The sequence below is a fragment of the Lactuca saligna genome, chromosome 7, assembly GCF_052625555.1.
Source record: "Lactuca saligna cultivar CGN05327 chromosome 7, ASM5262555v1, whole genome shotgun sequence".
Classification (NCBI taxonomy): Eukaryota; Viridiplantae; Streptophyta; class Magnoliopsida; order Asterales; family Asteraceae; genus Lactuca; species Lactuca saligna.
In genome coordinates, this window is record NC_136423.1 from 57,792,527 (window position 1) to 57,814,348 (window position 21,822).

The window sequence follows — 21,822 nt, forward strand, 5'->3', positions numbered from 1 at the left end:
CCAAGTTACCTTTAAATGAACCATTGTGGCATTCCTTAGAGCGGGGGAAACATTGTCCCAACCAGATACGTTCAAAGGGATGTTCATCTATATATACTTCCCAATCTCACGGGTAAACCAATTACCATGGTTGCCGACACGGGAATATGTCAGCTTCCCTATCGAAATCCAAATCTACAGGTTTTCCCTTGTTTGCCCGTATTATCTTTGATACTTGAATGTTTTTTGCTAGGCCTCTTCTTTTCTTAGGGAGCTCAGCTGAAAAATATAATTAAAAATATTAGTTATGATAACTTATAATAAATGGATAAAAATATCTAACAAATATATAATAATAAGACTTACCATCTTGTTCGTGTTGACCACGACCAAAGCCTCCGGGAGGTGGTGGATCCCCGACTCCATCACCTCCATGTCCTAAGCCCATAACATCCACCATCACGTAGAAGAGTATCGCCCAACTAAACCCCATATATAGCTTGCAAAATTACAATATGAATAGAATTTACACATTACATATACAAAAATAATACAATTTCTATTATAACATTGTAGTTTCCAAATTGCATACAAATACATACACAATATAACATCATACTTTTTTTTCCATTATTGCATCCTACTTTTTTGTTCAATTTTTTCCATGAACTAATTCATTATACAAAATAACCTTTATAAAAAATATCCTTTAAGTCACTAACAAAATGGTAAGAAATTAATAATTTCTAAAAATTAATTAATCTAAGGCTTACTTAATCTAAAATAAATCAATATTATAAAAAATATAAATAAATTTCTGAAGTTGAGGTTTGATCATATATATTTTGTAATGGAGTTTGGTTAAATCAGGAGGTTTGATACCTCCTGTATCCTCATCATCGTTCATCCCAAATGAGAAGCAAGAAAAAAAATACAAATTAATGGCCTTCTGTTTATCATCTACCAACGAATCAAGAGATTAAAAGGGCCAATAAATCAAGAGATTAAAAGGGGATGGATGGAGTAGACTTAGGAAGAAGGAAGCAGCAGCACATGTGCTATAAACAATATAAAATGCATAAAATCCAACAAATTGCACAAACACTTTTAATCTCAAAATTACTAACAATTTATCATACAACATAGCAACAAAACTGGAAATAATAGAAAATTAGAGAAATTTGACCTTGAATGTGGGCAATTTCGGTATTGAGCTCAAGGATCGCCGGTTTTGGAGGTTTTGAGGGAAGCTATGGTGGTCTTGTGGCAGCAGAAGGGGCTAGCACCGGTAATTTACCTTCGTCCTCCACCTAGTCGAAGTGATCAAACCGAGAAGCAGCAACAGAAACGAGAGAATGAAAGGATACAAGCAGAGGAAAAAATGTCACCGAAAAGGAAATTGGAAAGGGTAATCTATAATGCGTATTAGCGGTGACAGAAGGGTAATAGCGGCGACACCTTTGGAGGGAAAAGTCAGCGTGTTGTCGCTTTCCTCTACAACCGTTGGATTGAAATCAAATCGGACGGATAAGGGTAATTTGACACGGATCGCCGATTTTGAGCATTAGCGGCGACGCCTTTAGCAGCGACGTGTAGCAATAGCGGCGACGTGTAACACGTCAACTACATGTCGCCGCTAATGCTCCTCGTCGCTGCTAAAAGCATCGCCCATAATGCCAACATTTCTTGTAGTGTACTTGATGCAAATAATGATATGGCATCCAATAAAGCAAAGAACGCGAACGGAATCTTGCCTGTAAACAAGGGTGTGCCTAAATTTTAATCGTTTCCACCTGGTACGGTAATTGCTGCTGCAAATACAATTGTTGTAATTAGTGCTCCAGTGATGCTGCATGATTCTGCTACGTCTTTCATCCACTTTTCCCCCTCCTTTACCAAGTTGGCATGTTCCTTTGAGAACACCATATCAGGTGTCTCCATAAAAATATTCTCTCTAGTAATGTATGATGGAAACACGAGCTTCTGTACTTCCTGTATAAAATTAATTCAGTTAGTTTATGCACCATACAACAAGAAATAAAATCCTACAATTCATTAAAGGATGTACCTCACGCCATTGAAGCTCTCTTTGTAGTTGTAATGTTGCACCAGTTCTCAGCTTTAGTTTATGCAAAGGAGCTAATCTTCCAGCCAAGTGCAACATATTATTCTTAGAAGAATCTTCGATCATTCTATAAACACTCCTACGCTCCCCAATGATATTGATAAGGTTGTAGATTTTTTCTGAACGGTGTATTACTGCTAACTGTATGATGTCATACCCACTTTTATCTTTATACCGAATTGCTTCGGAGCATCTCATTAAAATCTCATCAACAACCTCATAAGCGTTTTGACGTGCAGCCTCAAGAATCGAGTTTGTGTAATAGCGAGGATGAGCATCAGGGAACTCCGACTTGTCTATTTCACACTACTAGAAAAAAAAAGGTGTTTTCCTACGGATAATAGCTACGGAAAATTTCCGTAGCTAATTAGCTACGGAATGGCTACGGATTAGCTACAGAATTGGACGCCCTAATTTAGTAACGGAATAGCTACGGCATAACTACGGATTCAATTCCGTAGGTATTCCGTAGCTAATTAGCTACGGGATAGCTACGACATCACTACGGATGCTACTCCGTAGCCATTCTGTAGCTAATTAGCTTCGGAATAGCTACGGAATAGTTACGGATCTTAACCTATAGCTATTCCGTAGCTACTTAGCTACAAAATGGCTACGGAATAGCTACGGATATAATATTAAACAATTAAATGAATAAAGGATCTCGAAGGTGCAAACGACTGTATCAACACTATTAATGACTATAAGTTGTTGAAAATAAAGATAATCGTGTATAATAGAGGTGGGAAAAAAACGAAGAGAAAAAAACGATGTTTAATGCCTGGAAAATAAAAAATAATAAAATCCGTAGCAACTCCGTAGCTAATTAGCTACGGATTTTTTTTATTTTCTATTTTTCGGGCACCAAACGTCGTTTTTTTTGCTTCGTTTTTTTTACACTTCTACTATACATCATTATCTATATTTTCACCAACTTATAGATATTAATAGCATTCATAAAGTCGTGTGGACCTTCGTGATCAAGTATTCGTTTCATAGTTTTAACAATGTAATTACTATACTTTTCACCAAATTGTGATGAATTTATTTTTGTATATGTATATTTACATACATGAAAGAGTTGTGGTATATGTGTACGTGTATGTGTGTGTATACGTGTTTGTGCGTATTTATATGTGAACGTAGATCATAAGCGTGTTAAACCATTAAACGAGTAATGGATCTCATATGTGCACACAACTTTATGAATGATATTAATAGCTATAAGTTGGTGAAAATAGGGATAATCATGTATAATAGAGGTGTGAAAAAAACTAAGCGGAAAAAACGATGTTTGGTGCCCGAAAAACTGAAAATAAGAATTATCCGTAGCTAATCCGTAGCTAATTCGCTACGGATTAGCTACGGATAATTCTTATTTTCAGTTTTTCGGGCACCAAACGTCGTTTTTTCCGCTTCGTTTTTTTTCACACCTCTATTATACATGATTATATCTAGTTTCACCAACTTTTAGCTATTAATATCATTCATAAAGTCTTGCGCACCTTCGGGATCAAGTACTCGTTTAATAAGTACTCGTTTAATGGTTTAACAATATAATGACTATATTTTTCACCAACTTGTGATGGATTTATGTTTGTAGACATGAATGAGTTGTGGTATATATGTATGTGTATATGTGTATGTATACGTTTTTGTGAGTATTTATATGTGAACGTAGAAGATAAGCATTAGAGTTTAAAACCATTAAACGTGTAATGGATCCCGTATGAGCACACGACTTTATGAATGACATTAATAGCTAAAAGTTTTAGAAAATATAGATAATCATGTATAATAGAGGTGTGAAAAAAACGAAGCGGAAAAAACGACTTTTGGTGCCCGAAATGTCGAAAATAAGAATTATCCGTAGCTAATTAGCTACGGACTAGCTACGGAATTCTAACGGAAATAATAATAATAATAATAATAATAATAATAATAATAATAATAATAGAAATAATAATAATAATAATAATAATAATAATAATAATAATAATAATAATAATAATAATAAGATGTTTAAATAGAATAGTCAAGCATGTTAGTATGGATGTGGCATGCTCGGCCGGTTGGTAAGTTTGTGGTATTGTACGTAGGCAACCCGAGTTCCAATCCCACAAACGTTTTTTTTTTACAGGTCGTAGCTAATCGGTAGCTAAACCGTCGCTAAATGTGTCCGTAGCTAAGCCGTAGCAGATTCCGAACCTATGCCGTAGCAAATCGGTAGCTATTTTTTTTAATTAAAATCCATTTTATTTCCTTGTTATATTCATCCCACGACAATAATAATAATAATAATAATAATAATAATAATAATAATAATAAGTAGCTAAACTGTCGCTAAACGTGTCCGTAGCTAAGCCGTAGCAGATTCCGAACCTATGCCGTAGCAAATTGGTAGCTATTTTTTTTAATTAAAATCCATTTTATTTACTTGTTATATTCATCCCACGACAATAATAATAATAATAATAATAATAATAATAATAATAATAATAATAATAATAATAATAAGATGTTTAAATAGAATAGTCATGCATGTTGGTATGGATGTGGCATGCCCGGCTGGTTGGTAAGTTTGTGGCATTGTACGTATGCAACCCGAGTTCGAATCCCACCCATGTTTTTTTTTTGCAGGCCGTAGCTAATCGGTAGCTAAACCGTCGCTAAACCGGTCCGTAGCAAATTCCGAAGCTGGGCCGTAGCAAATCGATAGCTATTGTTTTTAATTAAAATCCATTCTATTTCCTTATATCCCACGAATTCCCCCCCTCCCGTTCACCCCTTGAGTTCAGCGAACAGATCCAGAAAAGAAAGAACCAAACTTCTCCCCCCCCCCCCCCCCTCTCATTCCAACAATCACCGGCGATTCTTCCCGCTCTCACCGTTGCCGTCGCCGACCGGCGCTGCCGTCGCCGGCTTTCTTCTCCGGCGCAGTTCCCTTCTCTCTCTCGGCCTTTTGCTCGATTCTTCCCTAAAAGGCAAAACCCTAGTGGTTTTTTTTTTTTTTTGAAATTACTTGATGTATACAATTTAGATGCTTTATTCATTGATAATGCTAATAAGTTTTGTTGAATGTGATGTCGAATTTAAGGATTTAGATTTAATTTGGTTGAATATTTGGTTAATTTCATAGCTTGGTTGAATATATGGTTAATTTCAATTTGTTAAAAATGTTAATTTTGTTGAAATGTGATATATAAAAAATGTTGTGAGCTTTAATTTGTTAAAAATGTTAATTTTGTTGAAATGTGATATATAAAAAATGTTGTGAACTTTAATTTGTTAAAAATGTTAATTTTGTTGAAATGTGATATATAAAAAATGTTGTAAACTTTAATTTGTTAAAAATGTTAATTTTGTTGAAATGTTAGGCTAATTTTATAAATTTGTTAAAAATGTTTGATTAAATGGGATGTCATATATGTATCATTAGTTATATATGTGTATTATGTATGTGTATTATGTTAATAATTTTTATGGGCTTTTTATGTATCATTAGTTATATATATTAGATTAAATGAGATGTTACACTATTACTTCATGTTTAGTTTAGTTTAAAGTCACCGAAGCTGAAATGGAAGCAGATGAAGTCTTTCAGGTTGAAGAACGGTTTGAGTCACCCCTTACTGTAACTCGTGTGGAACCGCTATGCCTAGCCTCAACTATAAATACATATGAGCAAATATCTAATGAAGCGAATGAGAGAATTGAGGAGGAAGACGAAGAAGTGGAAGATTTTGAAGACGGAGGTGATGAAAACGAGTTTTATTATTCAGAAGAAGAATTTGAAGACGAAGATGATGGGGACGAATGTTAGGAGCATTGTCTTTTGTTGATGTTAGGAGCATTGTATTTTGTTTATGTTAGGAGCATTGTCATTTTGAAGCCTGTTGTACTGTTTAAACGTTGTTTTGTTAATGATTTTGATTTGGATATCCGGTTGTTTTAAACATTTGTTTTGTCATGACTTATCAATCTTATATTATATATCTGACCATTCTTGTTCTATTAAATGCAGCATGTCAGGTAATCGACGCAAGGATAAAGGCCACAGTACCAACACTTCTTCTAGCAGTGTGGGGAATAGGAGGGGGGAGGGTTATCCCCTAATTCTACCGACGAGCCACGTTATAGGACATCACTCATACCGATTGATATGCCGATAGTGACAGGAGTCGCAGGCTCCAACAGTCAGGGTGCCATCAATGAACAAACCGAAATGGCTGATCCTTTAGCAGATTTGGCTGGGATTCTTCGCCATCAGGCTCGAGGGCTGGGTCATATGTCCCAACTCATACAGACAGATTATAGGCTCCAATCCCCACAAATGGGTTATACGCCTCAGTTTCCAAATACAGGTGCTGAGTTGCCGACCCCACAAACGGTTTTGAGGCCGGGTGGTCGTGATGGATTTGAGGAGTACTATTTTGAGGGTGCAGATGCACAGACAAACTTTCGGTCGCCACAGACCCCGCACACGCCACGGCCACCGAACACGCCACCGACGCCGCATGGCTCCACCTCTAGAGGTGTTACGGGCGGCCACGACTCGAATGCGAGTGATTTTCAGGAGTCTTCGTTGCCCCTCATCAGCCGAAAAGGGAGAAAGTTAGTGTTTTCATACTTTAAAACTTTAATTTTTGATGTTAAAATTCTACTTATATAGTTTTTTTCAATGTAGGTTTGGGTCTAGGAAAATCCACAGCACGTGTATTAGTCTCTATTGGGAGAATATGGATCATCCGTGGCCCCGATTTAGTGATATTCCCAATGAGGCCCTTTTGCAGATGTTTTCGCGTTTCAAGGCAATATATTAAATATAAATTATTGTATCTTATACTCATTTGTTTTTACTTTGTATTTTTAGATTTACTTTTTATTTTTTTACAGACCATGTACAGGTGGAATTCACTAGAGAATAGTAACATATTTGATGCCTTCAAGTGTGTCCTCAAGGATAGATACAGGGATCGGATGAAGCGTATCAGGATTAAATCTGGGGAAATGGCACGAAATGATGGGAAACCCGTCCCCTTAGGTCATTGTACCTACTACGAAGGGATGCATGACTACCGCCCTGGGCGCGTACCGGAGAATGTGTGGCGACGTTTGTGTGATGTAATGGATATGATACTTTATTATCTATTTTGTTGAATTTTAATCTCTTATTGTATTAGTATCCTTATATTTTTTTTCTTTTCACAGCATTGGTCGACAGATAAGTGGAGAAAGAATTCAAAAATTGCTCAGCAGAACCGCAAAGTCGCAGATGCTAATGGGTCGACAGCTAGGCACACCGCGGGTAGTATAGGATTTGACGAGCACCGTAACAACTTAGTAAGTATCATAATTATAAATTTTATTATCTTATTTTTTTAACACTAACTACATCAACTATACTTTGTATTTTTATGTAGGAAAAGGTATTGGGTAAACCACCCACACAATTTGATGTTTTCATGAAGACGCATGGTACAGCTGAGGCGAAAAAAAGATATTTTGCGGGAGATCATGAAAATCTCGAATATTGCTCACTAACTGCCAAAGAAGCACAAGTAACTTATCTTTTATCATTTATTATCTATTTTGATGTCTTAGTATTTTTGTACATGACAATGATACTTTTTTGGTAATTTGTAGGAGATGTATCTACAGGAGATGGCCAAAAAACACGGAGAAGACTCTTCAAACCATAAAGATGATGCGAGGGTATGGGAGGAAATTCAACTTAGGAGAAAAGGAAAGAAGAAGGGTGATATCTATGGCATAGGAGCATCAGATATACATTTTGAGATTACTGGGACACCGTCTTCCCAATCCACCCAATCGGATAGTACACAACAAGAGGTATGTTGTTATGGTTTAAACGTTAATTAGTATGTTGATAATATTGATATAATAAACTAAAGTACATTGCTAATATTGTTTAACTATTGCATTGTGTTGCCATTTTTTTAGGTTGATAGGTTGCGTGCACAAGTTTCTACCATGGAACAACAACAACAACAACAAATGAAAGAACAAATGGAAATGGTTATGAGGATGATGAATATGTCTGGAAATCAACCCCGTGCTCCCCCTGATAATCCACCTGAGGACAATTGATAAGTATTTTGGAACAATTTAGTTTGTAAACATTTGATATTGTTTGTTTTGTTTAGTGCTTACTTTTGTAAGATATTTTGGATAATGGATTGGAATGTGTCAAACTTGGTATGCCGGACGTTTTTTGGTGTATTTTATACGGTATTTGGGACAAATGTGAATTTAATGTGGTATTTGACAAAAAATTGGAAATTTTTAAATTATTTTTTTTTTAAATAAAACGAAGTTAGCTACGGAATCGCTACGGATTTCCGTAGCTATTTACTTGCGTAGCGATTCCGTAGCTGTTTTGTTCCGTAGCTATTCCGTAGCTATTTGTAGCCGTAGCTATTCCGTAGCTATTTTCTTCCGTAGCTATTCCGTAGCTATATAGTGTCGTAACTATTCCGTAGGAAATCCGTAGCTATTTAATTCCGTAGCTATTCCGTAGCTATAGTAGCTACGGAATATTCCGTAGCTATTCCGTAGCGATTTTGTAGCTAATCCGTAGCTATAATTTAGCCACGGGCCATTATGCTACAGCCAATTTTCCGTAGCAATTTCGTAGCTATCCGCTTATAGCTACGGAATAGCTACGGATTGTGCCGTAGCTATTGCACCAATTTTCTAGTAGATCACATACTAATTTTATAACTTCTTTTCCTTCTTCCCATTCCTTTTTTTTCTTATGGATATGCTTAATGGGTGCAACTGCAAGTTAATATATATAAACTTATTTTAGAAGTATATCCTGTAAACATATTAGATTTATATCTAAAACTCACTTAGCATTGGATTAGCTCCATATTCTCTTACCTACTTTTGTAGCAACGTTCCACAAGAGGAAATAAAACATAAAGAATGGGATTACTTTTATCAATATGAGGAGGCGAATGAATCGATAGATCAAAATAAACATCAATACTGGACATGTACAAGCACAAAACTTTTATTAGAAAAATACGATTACTTTTCAAGTTCATATATGATTATTTTTTAAACTGTATCTACGGGTTATAAATAGCTCACCGCCAAAGATGAAGAGTAGTATGAGTGGTATAATAAGAATTGTCATTAGCTATATCTTGTATGAGTTCGGTTACAGCTTCATAGTAATCTTGTAATATTTCAACCAATTCCCAACTTCTCCTTACTATCCTTTCGTAGATATTATCCTTAACTGAATGAGGAAATTAAAACCATAATAAATAACAACAAAGAGACTATATATATTAAATATATCTCTTCTATATTGCCAGCAGTACATTATCATTTTCCACAGCAAATTTTGGAAACTTTTTGACAAACTTTGTTGCTAAATCTGACATGCATATTTGAAAAACTGTGAGCATTTAAAGATGTAAGTCTTTGGATCATCGTATTTCTGGGATATATATATATATATATATATATATATATATATATATATATATATATATATATATATATATATATATATATATATATATATCTATACTACCTTATAATAGAAATCCAACTATTTCCATAAATAGATTCAATATAATAATAATATTTTTTAAGACGTCCAAACCATTAAGCTGTTAGTACAAGTAATCATTAATAAAATAATATTAAATTTTAAGAGGTATAACCCTTATTACGCTATTTACAATGAGTTTATGCATAGAAAAATACCAAATCTTACGCGGTTAACATGAATTACGTACATATTGAATAGGCTTTGGCTTTCTTCTTCAAATTGAACTGGTCAAAGAAGAACCCGTCTTCCTCAGATTTTGCCAATTGAATCGGTCTATAGATAAACTTTATATATCATCTCTTATCTTAGTATCTATAGCCCTTCCTTGTAGAATAACCCTAGATGAGTCGCCATCTCTTCTCTCCTTGAACTCTCTCCCTCTCTATTAAATACTCTAAAATTCCTCCCATATTCGACGCAGTTACCCACCACACCTTGACCACTGAGACCATTACAGTCGCTGCTAAACACCTCTGCCTTTCTCTTCTCTTGCATATCTCCTTTAGAAACCCGAATATCGAACATCACAACACCATCAGTAAACTTTGTTGTCACATAACCTTCACTACCATCAAACAGGCCACCTTCATCATCATCGCACTTCATCTTACCACCGTTCACAACCCCCATCTCTCGACATCTAGCATATGCTACTGTTCTATTCTCTAATTATTTGATTTTGATCGATTGCACCGGTCAAGTCTAGAACGAATCTTTTTCTTCATATCTCTGCCCCATCCCCTTATATGACCAATTGACTGCAAAAAATTTCTTATCTGTGAGGTCGTAAGTGTTACGCATTTTACACACATACCTGGAGACCTAACCATCTACTACTCACAGCTGGTCGCACTCGACTCTCTAGAAACCTCAGACAACCATTTTCACAAGTGTCACAGTGGACCAGGATCCAACACGATTTCAAGGTTAGTGCTCTTTAAGCCATATGCACACACATATTCTCTTTTTGTGGTCATAGGTCTCCAACCATCTCTCTCTCTCTCTCTCTCTCTATTGCAGAACCAGGAGGCAAACACTATTAATTTACAAACGTTCTCTAACAATACAGGTTTTTGTTAGCAATTTTAAAGTGTTCTTTTCAGTCATTTATCACATAATCGTCAATGTTTACTCTCAATTTCCGGTGTTTCCTCTCCATTTCAGGTTCTGATGTTTGTCTACATTTTGGGTAATCATTTGTATATTAAATATTCTTGTATAAGTGTATCTAGAGTAAAGCTTTCTTGTTTAAGTGGTACTAAGGGTATTTGTGTCCTTTTGACATTTCTCAACTATCTGTATCAATTCAGGTATATCTTCAACTATCTGTACTGATATGGACTCCAGTTAATGAAGGAAATATCTTATTACTCTATCATTTTACTATAGTTGTTGAATCCTTATCCATTTAATTAATGTTTGTTTTCAAGAAAAATAACAATTTTTGTTATGAATTGGGTGAAAATCACAGAAATCGAACTGTTATCATGACCTCACCACCATCGTCTACCATCTTTGTCTTCTCCCCTATCTTTGTATTCACACTCTAATTAAACCCCAACGTTGAAGCCTTCACTAACCATCTCCATCTTCACCACTATCCAGGTAAATAGTTCTATCAAATTCTCTGTTCCATGTTTTTTTTTAGTTTTACTTAATTGTCATATAATGATTTTACTCTGTGTTTCATGGATATATCGATTCTTACACTCACCTATGTTGTTTAAGATTATTTAGAGCTATTCATAAATGCCAGATTATTTGATGAGATCAGCACACACTATTTCCAACCAGTTTTAGGGTTAGTTGTTTATTTTATTCACAATTTATGAGCTTGTTTTACATTATTTTTTGCAGGAGTATATTGAAAATTTCATAGTTAGTTTGATGTTCTTAAAGAAATAAGCAACTAGAGAGCTTGTTAATTTGTTTAGTTCAAGGTATTACTTTCTTTCCTTATCGTTTCTCAATTTGGTTGTGTGTGTTTGTATGAGTCTATGTTTATCTTGCAAATCACCAAGAGTCAATTAGTTGTTTATAAAAATTCCTAGATCATTGTTGTTGCGAGACACTACCTTTTTTCTCCTTCCATGGCTATCTTTGCTTGCTAAACCCACCACCTTTGTTATCGTTCTTTGCACTTCCCCTTTCTGTCTCTCTATCAAAAAGCTACCTCATAGCTTCCACATATTAGTTTCCTCTATGCATCCTTCTAAAATTCCGGTGCTGCTGACCATCGTCCTGTATCTATGCGTATGTCTAACTTTGTGTTTATGTGTGTTTACAGGACTTGAAATGGATTGATATAAACCAACATCTCAAAGAAATCGTGGGTAAGCTTCTTAAGATCTGAATATGATCTTCTTGTTGGGTTTTTAGAGCTCTTGTAGTTGAATGTTTAGTTTTTTCTTTAAAGTTGCAATATGTAAGTTTTTGTTATTGTTTGGGGTAAACCCATTTGTAAGTTTTGTTTTTGAAAATTGCAATGCATAAGTTTTTGGTTTCATTTATTGTCAGACAACAAAAAAAATTTAACTGACAAAATTTTGTGAATTTGGATTGATTTGTTTCAAATTTTATCATATACATATTTGACTATTGTATCATTCTTATATTTGAAGGTACCATATGAATAATAGTTTCTTCTTTGTTTTGTATGTATCATGTACAAGAACATGGGAGTGTTTTGTTCTTAATATTTTGTATGTAAATGAAAAAAATAAGCTTTATTTATGCATTATACCATTTGTGAATGAAAGTTTTTTTTTTTTTTTTTTTTGTTAATTCTCATGTGTCTTTCTTTGACATTCGTAATTGGTTTGGTGGGTTCACGTTATGTGGTTATATTTTGGTTTTCGATTTTGTTTTCGGGTTAAGTATTTTGTTAATTAATTTATTAGGAAACTATGATTTCATTTAAGATTAAAAACTTTCTTCCGTCTTTGAGTTCATTCGCATTTATACATTAAAAACTTCGCATTTTCATTCAAATTCTTCGCATCTTGCATCCATCCGTCTTTGAGTTCATTCGCATTTCATCGCATTAACTGAGAAATTAATCAGTTGTCTCATATTCGCATTTCAGTTGTTTGAGAAACCCAGATACGAACCCAAATGCGAAACCCACTGATTTCAAATGCGAACCAACCAAAAATCATCAACCACGTACTTGTGTCACCAAATGCGAACTGAATATCACCATTAAATTCTCCTCGCATTCTATAGATGCGAACACAATCCAGATCTCCGACTCCAAGCTTGCGAAATCAAAATCAATTAACCTCAAACAAATCGTGAACTTCTTATGCGAACTGTTTTGACCCACAAAACCAAATGCGAACTCAATTGATGTCATATGTGAACTGATTTCATATATGCGAACACAATTGATTTCTTATGCGAATCCACATCCATCGATATGAAACCAATACCAGTTACAAGCAATTAGTAGCAACCATCGATCCTCTAATTTTCAATTACTCAGCCTTCGCTTTTCATACAACCCGTCGACCCTGAAAAATCGATAAACACCAAATGTCTCATTTTTAGATCGATTTTCTGATTAAATGTCATATTTGAAGAATGATCGATTTTCTGATTAAATGTCATATGTGTGACATTTAATCAGATTACAAAACATGTTTGTTATTAATGGATGAGATAGATTTAATGTATATCATCAGTTTTTTTTTTAAATGACAATTTAAAAAATCCTAATCAGTTTGGATAGAATTTGAAGTGCTTATCTGATAAGCACTATGATAATTTCGAAGTTAGTGTTATCTTTTTCTAATGAATAATGATATAAACTGTAAAGATAATTTCGAAATTAATATGTTGACTAACATTGATCCTTAAAATTTGGGATATGAATGGTTTTGAGCGGGAAAATATTGACACCTGGGTAACCCTCTACAATAAATACCTATGGATTGTGTGACATTGGTTGCCTTTTAAAAGACATAAAAACAAGGCATGCATTTATACCCCAGAAAATAATAATGTAATAGCAAAGGAAAAACAACACCATAAAAACATGTTACTTATTTGAAACAATCCAAAAAAAAGACAACCATAAAAATTCCAACATCAAATAAATCTACTAAAAAACTTAGGTGTTAACAACTGCATCTTCATCATCCTGAGATGGCTGGTTTTCAGCTGTAACAGTAATCAAACCACTCCTGACAAAAAAATAAAATTTAAGGCATTCATAAGTTTCTTGATCCTTGAAATATATAAAAAAAAACAGTTTTTCATGATCGTTTGTAAAACAAAGTACAAATGATCTTACCCGACATCAACAGGAAATTCACCATCTTCTTCATCACGAAGCCTATAACATCTGTTTCGGCTTTGAACTTTGACACGGGGTCTCTTCAGTGGTGGTGACAAAGTTTTTGGTTTTGTTGAATCTAATGTGTCAGACTTTTCCACAGCTTCATCATCCAGCTTTTCATCTTCAGAACTTAGAATATCAATAACCTCATCCCAATTCCAATTTAGCAATGCCCATTCCCTTTTCTTTTCTTTCTCATGTTTCTCATGCATACAAAGTTGAAGGATGATTTGTTCACATTCCTGCTTATTTACAATGCTACTTGAGTTCGACATTATGGCCGTTTTTCTATGTCAAAAGTAGTATTAGTTACAACGTAACAATTAAATCAAAAGAGAAAACAAAAAATATGTGAACATACCTTCTTCCCAGGTGGAAGAATCAAGTCATTATCGAATTTCAGAGAAGCAAACATAGGTATTTATTGTAGAGGGTTACCCAGGTGTCAATATTTTCCCGCTCAAAACCATTCATATCCCAAATTTTAAGGATCAATGTTAGTCAACATATTAATTTCGAAATTATCTTTACAGTTTATATCATTATTAATTAGAAAAAGATAACACTAACTTCGAAATTATCATAGTGCTTATCAGATAAGCACTTCAAATTCTATCCAAACTGATTAGGATTTTTTAAATTGTCATTTAAAAAAAAAAACTGATGATATACATTAAATCTATCTCATCCATTAATAACAAACATGTTTTGTAATCTGTACATATATACGTATTTAAGATTACGAATCTTGCTTCCATACTTTACCATCAAACCATTTGTTCCATTGATTTCATAAAACCATCTGTTCTATATGCTATATCAGAATCAAACAGGTATTGAACTTTTACTTTATTTCATAGTACAAGCAATATGTATTAGAAAAACCATCAAGTATAGCAATTATTAACTGAAGTGTTTTTCAGTTGAAATGGATATTTATCATACTACTGTTAATGAATTTTCTGCTTTGGGGCAAATATATGAATGGTGGAACATTACAAGTGTTAGAGTATTGTATGTTTGGGAGGACATGGAAAACAACAGGATGCTCTTGTGGATGATAGATCGCCAGGTAAGGTTTTTTTCCAATTAAAATATTCAACTTCTATTAAAAGTTTAATTTTGTAAATAATACCATTACCATTTTGTTATTTACACCAGAGAGAAAAAATATTAGCAATCATACCTCGCCATTTAGTGCCCGGATATCGAAACATGAATCTGAAAGGAAATGTATTCTCTGTGCAACATTTCCAAGTTGATGAATACCATTTGGACAATCCAATGTACCAACAGTACAAAATCTGCACCAGTGATAAGGCGATAATGATAAACCATGCCACAACTTTTACTCGGTTAGCAAGCGATTTTGCCAGTGGATATCCACTTTATCCAATTGTGTCTACTGTCACAACTGTTGCACAAGATCATACAAATAAAAGAAGGCTTGTTGGTATATTTATATCTTTTCTTTAATCATTTTTATATCATCTACTATAAATTTAACAAGAAAATATGTTTTTTAGATGTGGTTGGAAGAATAGTATGGGGAAATCGAATCAGACAGCTGCGATCATTTGAGTTAATTCTCCAAGATGAGACGTAAGTATATATGTATTTAAAAAAAAATTAAAACAACATAGTTTTTTATTAAATTTATTATCATTCATTATAAGAGTTTAAACAGCATTACCTTTTAATAGGGGGAACGTAACAAAGTTATTGTTGTATAACGTACCAGCAAACCTTATGATTAAGGTTATTGTTGCAACATACAACAAATCCATACTCTATGTTTCTTGCATGAAGCTGGTCCACAACAATTTGGGTCAGTTAAAAAATATGATCAGTATATAATTTATATTAATATCAACATATTCCAAATTGTAAATACATATTATTAAATTTTATGCCACATGTTTCATGTTTTTGCAGGTAATTTATTGGTTTCTACTGTTTTAACCGACTTTGATGTTGAACCACAAATGTATGAAGCTGATAGGATTAGAGCTAGATATTGATGAGAGAGTATTAGAAAAAGATTTTCTTGAAAACTTTTTTAATTCCCGTGTTTTCAATTCAGTTGTGGAACTTTTAACACATATGGTTTTACCACATTATATCTTTTATCAGTTCTAAGTTTTATTATTGGTTTTGTTAATTTGTTAACTTTTCATTCGTGAATGTGGTGTTTTTATTTTCTTTTTGACTTACTATCTATATATATATATATATATATATATATATATATATATATATATATATATATAATTGCTTGTAACTGGTATTGGTTTCATATCGATGGATGTGGATTCGCATATGAAATCAATTGTGTTCGCATATATGAAATCAGTTCGCATATGACATCAATTGAGTTCGCATTTGGTTTTGTGGGTCAAAACAGTTCGCATAAGAAGTTCACGATTTGTTTGAGGTTAATTGATTTTGATTTCGCAAGCTTGGAGTCGGAGATCTGGATTGTGTTCGCATCTATGGAATGCGAGGAGAATTTAATGGTGATATTCAGTTCGCATTTGGTGACACAAGTACGTGGTTGATGATTTTTGGTTGGTTCGCATTTGAAATCAGTGGGTTTCGCATTTGGGTTCGTATCTGGGTTTCTCAAACAACTGAAATGCGAATATGAGACAACTGATTAATTTCTCAGTTAATGCGATGAAATGCGAATGAACTCAAAGACGGATGGATGCAAGATGCGAAGAACTTGAATGAAAATGCGAAGTTTTTAATGTATAAATGCGAATTGGGGAAGAAAGTTAGAGTTTCGCATTTGGCACCTGATCTTTTCAAGAAATAATATAAGTGGTCCAACTTCGCAAAATGGGGTCATAAAAAGACAAGTGCAGAATTTTCATTTCGCATCCCTGTAGTTGGACCACTTATATTATTTCTTGAAAAGATCAGGGGCCAAATGCGAAACTCTTAGCTTTCTTCCCCAATTCGCATTTATACATTAAAAACTTCGCATTTTCATTCAAGTTCTTCGCATCTTGCATCCATCCGTCTTTGAGTTCATTCGCATTTCAAAGTCAGCCTGACGTAATACTACCTCCACGCGATGAATTGATAACTCAAATTTCAACATCAATAGGTCAGTATTTGATTTTTACCGAAAAATATCATATATATTGGCTAATAATTATGTGTAATTATTTTAATTTTATTTATATTACATTTAACTAATGAATAAAATGTCTACAGATCCACAAGGTTGTATCCATGGCAATGTCACTCCATCAGTACAAAATGGTAGCATCTCGGATGATCCATATAGTTTTGTTTTCGCCGGTATCCGTAAAAAACATCGTGTGGTGAAGTTCAATGATATATGTAGTTATTGTGGGTCAAAACGACTAAAATTTGAATCTGCTGGCTTTTGTTGCATGAGTGGAAAGACAAAGTTGGCAGACTCATCTATTCCTGACGAATTACACAATCTTTTCACCTCAGAAACAAAATTAGGCAAATTGTTTAGAAAGAATATACGTGCATACAACACCAACTATTCATTTGCATCAATGGGCGTAGAAGTGGATGAATCGATGGCCAATATGACATCTGGGGTATACACTTTTTGTGTGAATGGAGGGATATACCATAGAATCGATCAGTTAGTTCCAAGGAAAAAGGATGAACCTAAGTTCTTACAATTGTATTTTTACGATGTTGAAGCTGAGATGTCAAATAGACTCGAATGGAAGAATCTTGCTAAACCAATTGTTGAAATTTTGACTCGCGTTCTTGCTACAAACCCATACGTTGCAATATTTCGTAGCCTTGCTGATCTAGGACCGCTCGACAATTACAGAGTCACTTTAAATGCATCAGTAGAACTAGACCAAAGGGTGTACAACCGGCCAACCACATCCGAGGTTTGAAATTAATTATGTACATATGTTTTTGAGAAAAAAGATGTTTCATGTATTAAATATAACTATGCAAATTACGTACCAGTTTTAATCATATTTTTTCTATTGTATAATTTCACAGGTTGCTGGTATTTGGATTGAAGGCAATGACAACATAACCGCATATAAAAGAAGTATTATAGTATATGGAAGGTCCGACAAACCAAAAACAATTCAATCTTATTGGGGATGTTATGACCCATTGTGTTATCCTTTATTCTTTCCAAATGGTGAGCCTGGATGGCATTCTAACATACTAAGGCAAGGGGTTTCATTCAATGAGATGGTTAATGACGACCAAATCTTCGATGAAGATCTAGAAGGTACGCATAGCCACAATTTTAATATTGTTAAATTTTACAAATGTAAAAATTGATATAATTTATTCAATTTAATCATTATGTAGAGACTGATATAAGAACGGGTAGGAAAACTGTAACTATGCGGGAGTACTACTGTTACAAGTTGCAGATTCGATCAAACTTGAACGTAATTATGTTAGGAGGGAGATTATTACAACAATTTGTGGTAGATATCTACATCAAGATTGAGACTTCGCGTTTGGAATTTTGTAGAAAAAACCAATCTACAATAAGAGCGTAGTTATACCAAGGTGTTGTGGATTGTGTCAATGCCGGTGAGGTACAAGCAAGTATGATTGGGCAACGTGTTGTTTTGCCAGCAAGTTTCATCGGAGGTCCTCGTGACATGCGACGACGATTTCTCGATGCTATGGCTTTAGTTCAAGATGGAGGGAAACCTGATATATTCCTTACAATAACGTGCAATCCGAATTGGCCTGAAATCCAAAATGAGTTACTTCATTTTCAAACAGCACAAGATAGACCAGATCTGGTTGCAAGAGTTTTTCGTGCTAAGTTACATGACCTTAAGGAACAACTCTTGAAGAGGCACGTCCTTGGTGTGGTGAGTGCATATGTTTATGTAATAGAGTTCCAGAAACGTGGTTTACCACATGCTCATTTTCTCTTAATAATGAAACCTGAATGGAAGCTCACCAATACAGACCATTATGACAAGTATGTGTGTGCCGAAATTCCAAACCCGACAAAGTATCCTATACTACACGATCTGGTCAAATCACACATGATACATGGTCCTTGTGGTACATTAAACAAAAAATGTTCTTGTATGCAAGGTGATCCACCAACCTGTCGTTTTAGATACCCTCGACAATTCAACGAAGCCACAACACAAGGAAAGGACACATATCCGGTTTATCGAAGGAGAGGTAATGGAATTGCTGTGAATAAACAAGGTATTATGATGGATAATAGATGGGTTGTCCCATATAACCCAAAGTTGTTGATGATGTTCAACTGCCATCTAAATGTTGAGGTTTGCTCGAGTATAACATCAGTGAAATACATCTTTAAGTATATTTACAAGGGTCACGACAAGCAAGTTATCCATATTGATCCAGATGCACAACCTGTTGTTATCAATGAGATACAACGTTTTCAGGATGCACGATACGTCTCCGCTCCAGAAGCAGTATGGCGAATTTTTAGCTTTTCTCTTAATCAAATCCACCCTAATGTGATCACTTTGCAATTGCATCTTCCAAACCAACAGTTGGTTAGGTTCACTGATGATGATGCAATGAAATCAGTTGTTGAGAGGGAGAAAGATAAGAGATCAATGTTGACTGCATTTTTCAAGATGAATAAAGATAACGTTAATGCAAGAGAATATTTATACAAAGATTTTCCCAAACACTTCACATGGAATAAAGAATCGCGTCTATGGAATCCTCGAAAAGTATCACGAGCAGTTGGTCGTTTGGTTTCTGCAAATCCTGCTGAAGGTGAGCGATACTATCTACGTGTGTTATTATGTCATGTTAGGGGTCCTACATGTTTTGAAGATCTGTACACAGTCAATAACGTAAGACATCCCACATTTCGAAAAGCGGCTCTTGAAAGAGGGTTAATAGAGACAGATGATAGTTTATCGCAGTGTCTTGTAGAGGCCTCCTTGTTTCAGTTTCCAAATGCTCTCAGAAGGTTGTTTGCAACGATATAAGTTTTTTGTGATCCTGGAGATGTTCGCAAGATATGGAATTCCCACTACAATTCTCTCTCCGAAGATTATAGTAGACAATACGATAATGTCAATCGAGTACAAAATATGGTCCTTACAGACATAAGCGTATTCCTACAGTCTATGGGTAACAAGCTTGATAACTTTGATCTCCCGACTGTAAACACCGATTTGAATTTTCAGTCTGGAGTTTTTCGAGAGGTACAAGAAGAATGCTCTATAATTGTGGAAGATGACCATTTGCGTGCCAAAGAGTTTCTCAATCCTGAACAAAAATATGCATATGATGAGATCATGAGGCATGTGTGTACTGATTGTACAGGAGTGTTCTTCATAGATGGTCCTGGCGGAACAGGAAAAACATATCTGTACAAAGCTTTACTTGCTAATATATGCAAACTTGGTCATATTGCACTCGCCACAGCTTCATCGGGTGTTGCGGCTAATAACATGCCTGGGGGAGAACAGCTCACTCGCGTTTCAAACTTCCTCTAACTCCAGATAATAACTCATTCTGTAGAATCCAAAAACAAAGCGGTACCGCTCAACTACTTCGGCTTGCAAAAATAATCATATGGGATGAGGCATCGATGGCAAAGCGACAGGTGGTGGAGGCGTTTGATCGGACAATGCAAGATATCACTGGGGTGGCACTCCCTTTTGGTGGAAAGATAATGGTTCTGGGAGGCGATTTTAGACAAGTATTGCCAGTCGTAAGACGTGGGACACGAGCACAAATTGTAGACTCTAGCCTACGAATGTCGCCTCTTTGGTCTTCGATTATAAAGTTGCGGTTAACAATAAATATGAGAGCACTTACTGATCCATGGTTCTCAAACTTTCTATTACGGGTTGGTGATGGAGTTGAAGAAACAGTGGACGGAAGTTTTATTCGCATCCCTGATGATATGGTCATTCCATACACTGATAAAGAAAAATCATTAGATTCTTTGATTGATGCAGTGTTTCCCTCATTGGAATTTAATAGGTCTGAATCAGATTATATCATATCGCGGGCAATATTATCTACAAAAAATGATAGTGTCGATGCGATTAACGATTACATGATCGATCGATTTCAAGGAGAAGAGAGAATTTACTATAGTGTCGATGAAGCCATAGATGATAAAAATGGCTTCTATCCGTTGGAATTCTTAAACTCGATCAGTGTTAGTGGTTTACCTCCGCATTACCTTCGATTAAAAGTTGGATGTCCGATAATACTGTTACGGAATATTGACCCAGCAAATGGGTTGTGTAATGGCACCCGATTGATATGTAGAAGCTTTCAGCAAAATGTTATTGATGCAGAAATAGCTGTTGGTCAACATGCAGGAACAAGGATATTTTTGCCTAAGATTCCTTTATGTCCATCTGATGATGATATGTTCCCATTCAAGCTAAAGAGGAAACAGTTTCCTACTCGATTGTGCTTTGCAATGACAATCAATAAAGCTCAGGGACAAACAATTCCATATGTAGGTATCTATCTTCCAGAACCAGTATTCTCGCATGGACAACTTTATGTTGCATTGTCCAGAGGGGTTTCACGTTGCAATACAAAAGTATTAGTACAGCCTAACGAAAATTCAAAAGGTGATGGGGTTTATACAGCAAATGTGGTGTATAAAGAAGTATTGCACGATTAATATTTTGTATTGTCTTGACTGGTTGCTTTTTATTGGTTATTTGATGCATGATGTAACAAATAACACCATAGTTTGATTATATTGTCTTCAACATGTACTTTTTTTTAACATAACAATTTTGTAATGGAAACATATCACCGAAAGAA

At 34.8% G+C, this 21,822-nt stretch overlaps 5 protein-coding genes and 1 long non-coding RNA gene across 6 annotated transcripts; all 6 read left to right on the top strand.

Annotated features, from left to right (window-relative positions):
• Positions 1–9,920: 9,920 nt before the first annotated feature.
• LOC145006021 (uncharacterized) lies at positions 9,921–12,201 on the top strand. The gene is made up of 3 exons (XR_013662754.1): positions 9,921–10,621; positions 10,716–10,884; positions 11,006–12,201. It is a non-coding gene; the product is annotated as an uncharacterized LOC145006021 (long non-coding RNA).
• A 2,506-nt stretch (positions 12,202–14,707) lies between these two features.
• On the top strand, positions 14,708–16,061 carry LOC145005610 (uncharacterized). Its single transcript, XM_078964722.1, has 5 exons — positions 14,708–15,106; positions 15,196–15,487; positions 15,561–15,636; positions 15,738–15,862; positions 15,970–16,061. Exons 1-5 carry the CDS (start codon positions 14,963–14,965, stop codon positions 16,053–16,055), a joined length of 723 nt encoding a protein of 240 aa, XP_078820848.1. The 5' UTR covers positions 14,708–14,962; the 3' UTR covers positions 16,056–16,061.
• Positions 16,062–17,246: 1,185 nt separating this feature from the next.
• Positions 17,247–18,566, top strand: LOC145006985 (uncharacterized). The gene is made up of 3 exons (XM_078965995.1): positions 17,247–17,927; positions 18,046–18,286; positions 18,370–18,566. The coding sequence occupies exons 1-3, from the start codon at positions 17,247–17,249 to the stop codon at positions 18,564–18,566; spliced, it is 1,119 nt and encodes a 372-aa protein (XP_078822121.1).
• Positions 18,567–18,617: 51 nt separating this feature from the next.
• On the top strand, positions 18,618–20,009 carry LOC145006986 (uncharacterized). Its single transcript, XM_078965996.1, has one exon. The coding sequence runs from the start codon at positions 18,618–18,620 to the stop codon at positions 20,007–20,009; it is 1,392 nt and encodes a 463-aa protein (XP_078822122.1).
• A 105-nt stretch (positions 20,010–20,114) lies between these two features.
• Positions 20,115–20,522, top strand: LOC145006987 (uncharacterized). Its single transcript, XM_078965997.1, has one exon. The coding sequence runs from the start codon at positions 20,115–20,117 to the stop codon at positions 20,520–20,522; it is 408 nt and encodes a 135-aa protein (XP_078822123.1).
• Positions 20,523–20,617: 95 nt separating this feature from the next.
• Positions 20,618–21,344, top strand: LOC145006988 (uncharacterized). Its single transcript, XM_078965998.1, has 2 exons — positions 20,618–21,232; positions 21,339–21,344. Exons 1-2 carry the CDS (start codon positions 20,618–20,620, stop codon positions 21,342–21,344), a joined length of 621 nt encoding a protein of 206 aa, XP_078822124.1.
• Positions 21,345–21,822: the final 478 nt, after the last annotated feature.

Bases quoted from the DNA above. Each gene is read 5' to 3' on its own strand.
- LOC145005610 (XM_078964722.1), top strand. From the start codon at position 14,963: ATGGATATTTATCATACTACTGTTAATGAATTTTCTGCTTTGGGGCAA. The intron at 15,488-15,560 runs GTATATTTATAT...TATGTTTTTTAG, and splicing joins AAATAAAAGAAGGCTTGTTG to ATGTGGTTGGAAGAATAGTA. The intron at 15,863-15,969 runs GTCAGTTAAAAA...ATGTTTTTGCAG, and splicing joins GCTGGTCCACAACAATTTGG to GTAATTTATTGGTTTCTACT.
- LOC145006985 (XM_078965995.1), top strand. From the start codon at position 17,247: ATGTCTACAGATCCACAAGGTTGTATCCATGGCAATGTCACTCCATCA. The intron at 17,928-18,045 runs GTTTGAAATTAA...ATAATTTCACAG, and splicing joins ACCGGCCAACCACATCCGAG to GTTGCTGGTATTTGGATTGA. The intron at 18,287-18,369 runs GTACGCATAGCC...ATCATTATGTAG, and splicing joins CTTCGATGAAGATCTAGAAG to AGACTGATATAAGAACGGGT.
- LOC145006986 (XM_078965996.1), top strand. From the start codon at position 18,618: ATGATTGGGCAACGTGTTGTTTTGCCAGCAAGTTTCATCGGAGGTCCT.
- LOC145006987 (XM_078965997.1), top strand. From the start codon at position 20,115: ATGGTCCTTACAGACATAAGCGTATTCCTACAGTCTATGGGTAACAAG.
- LOC145006988 (XM_078965998.1), top strand. From the start codon at position 20,618: ATGGCAAAGCGACAGGTGGTGGAGGCGTTTGATCGGACAATGCAAGAT.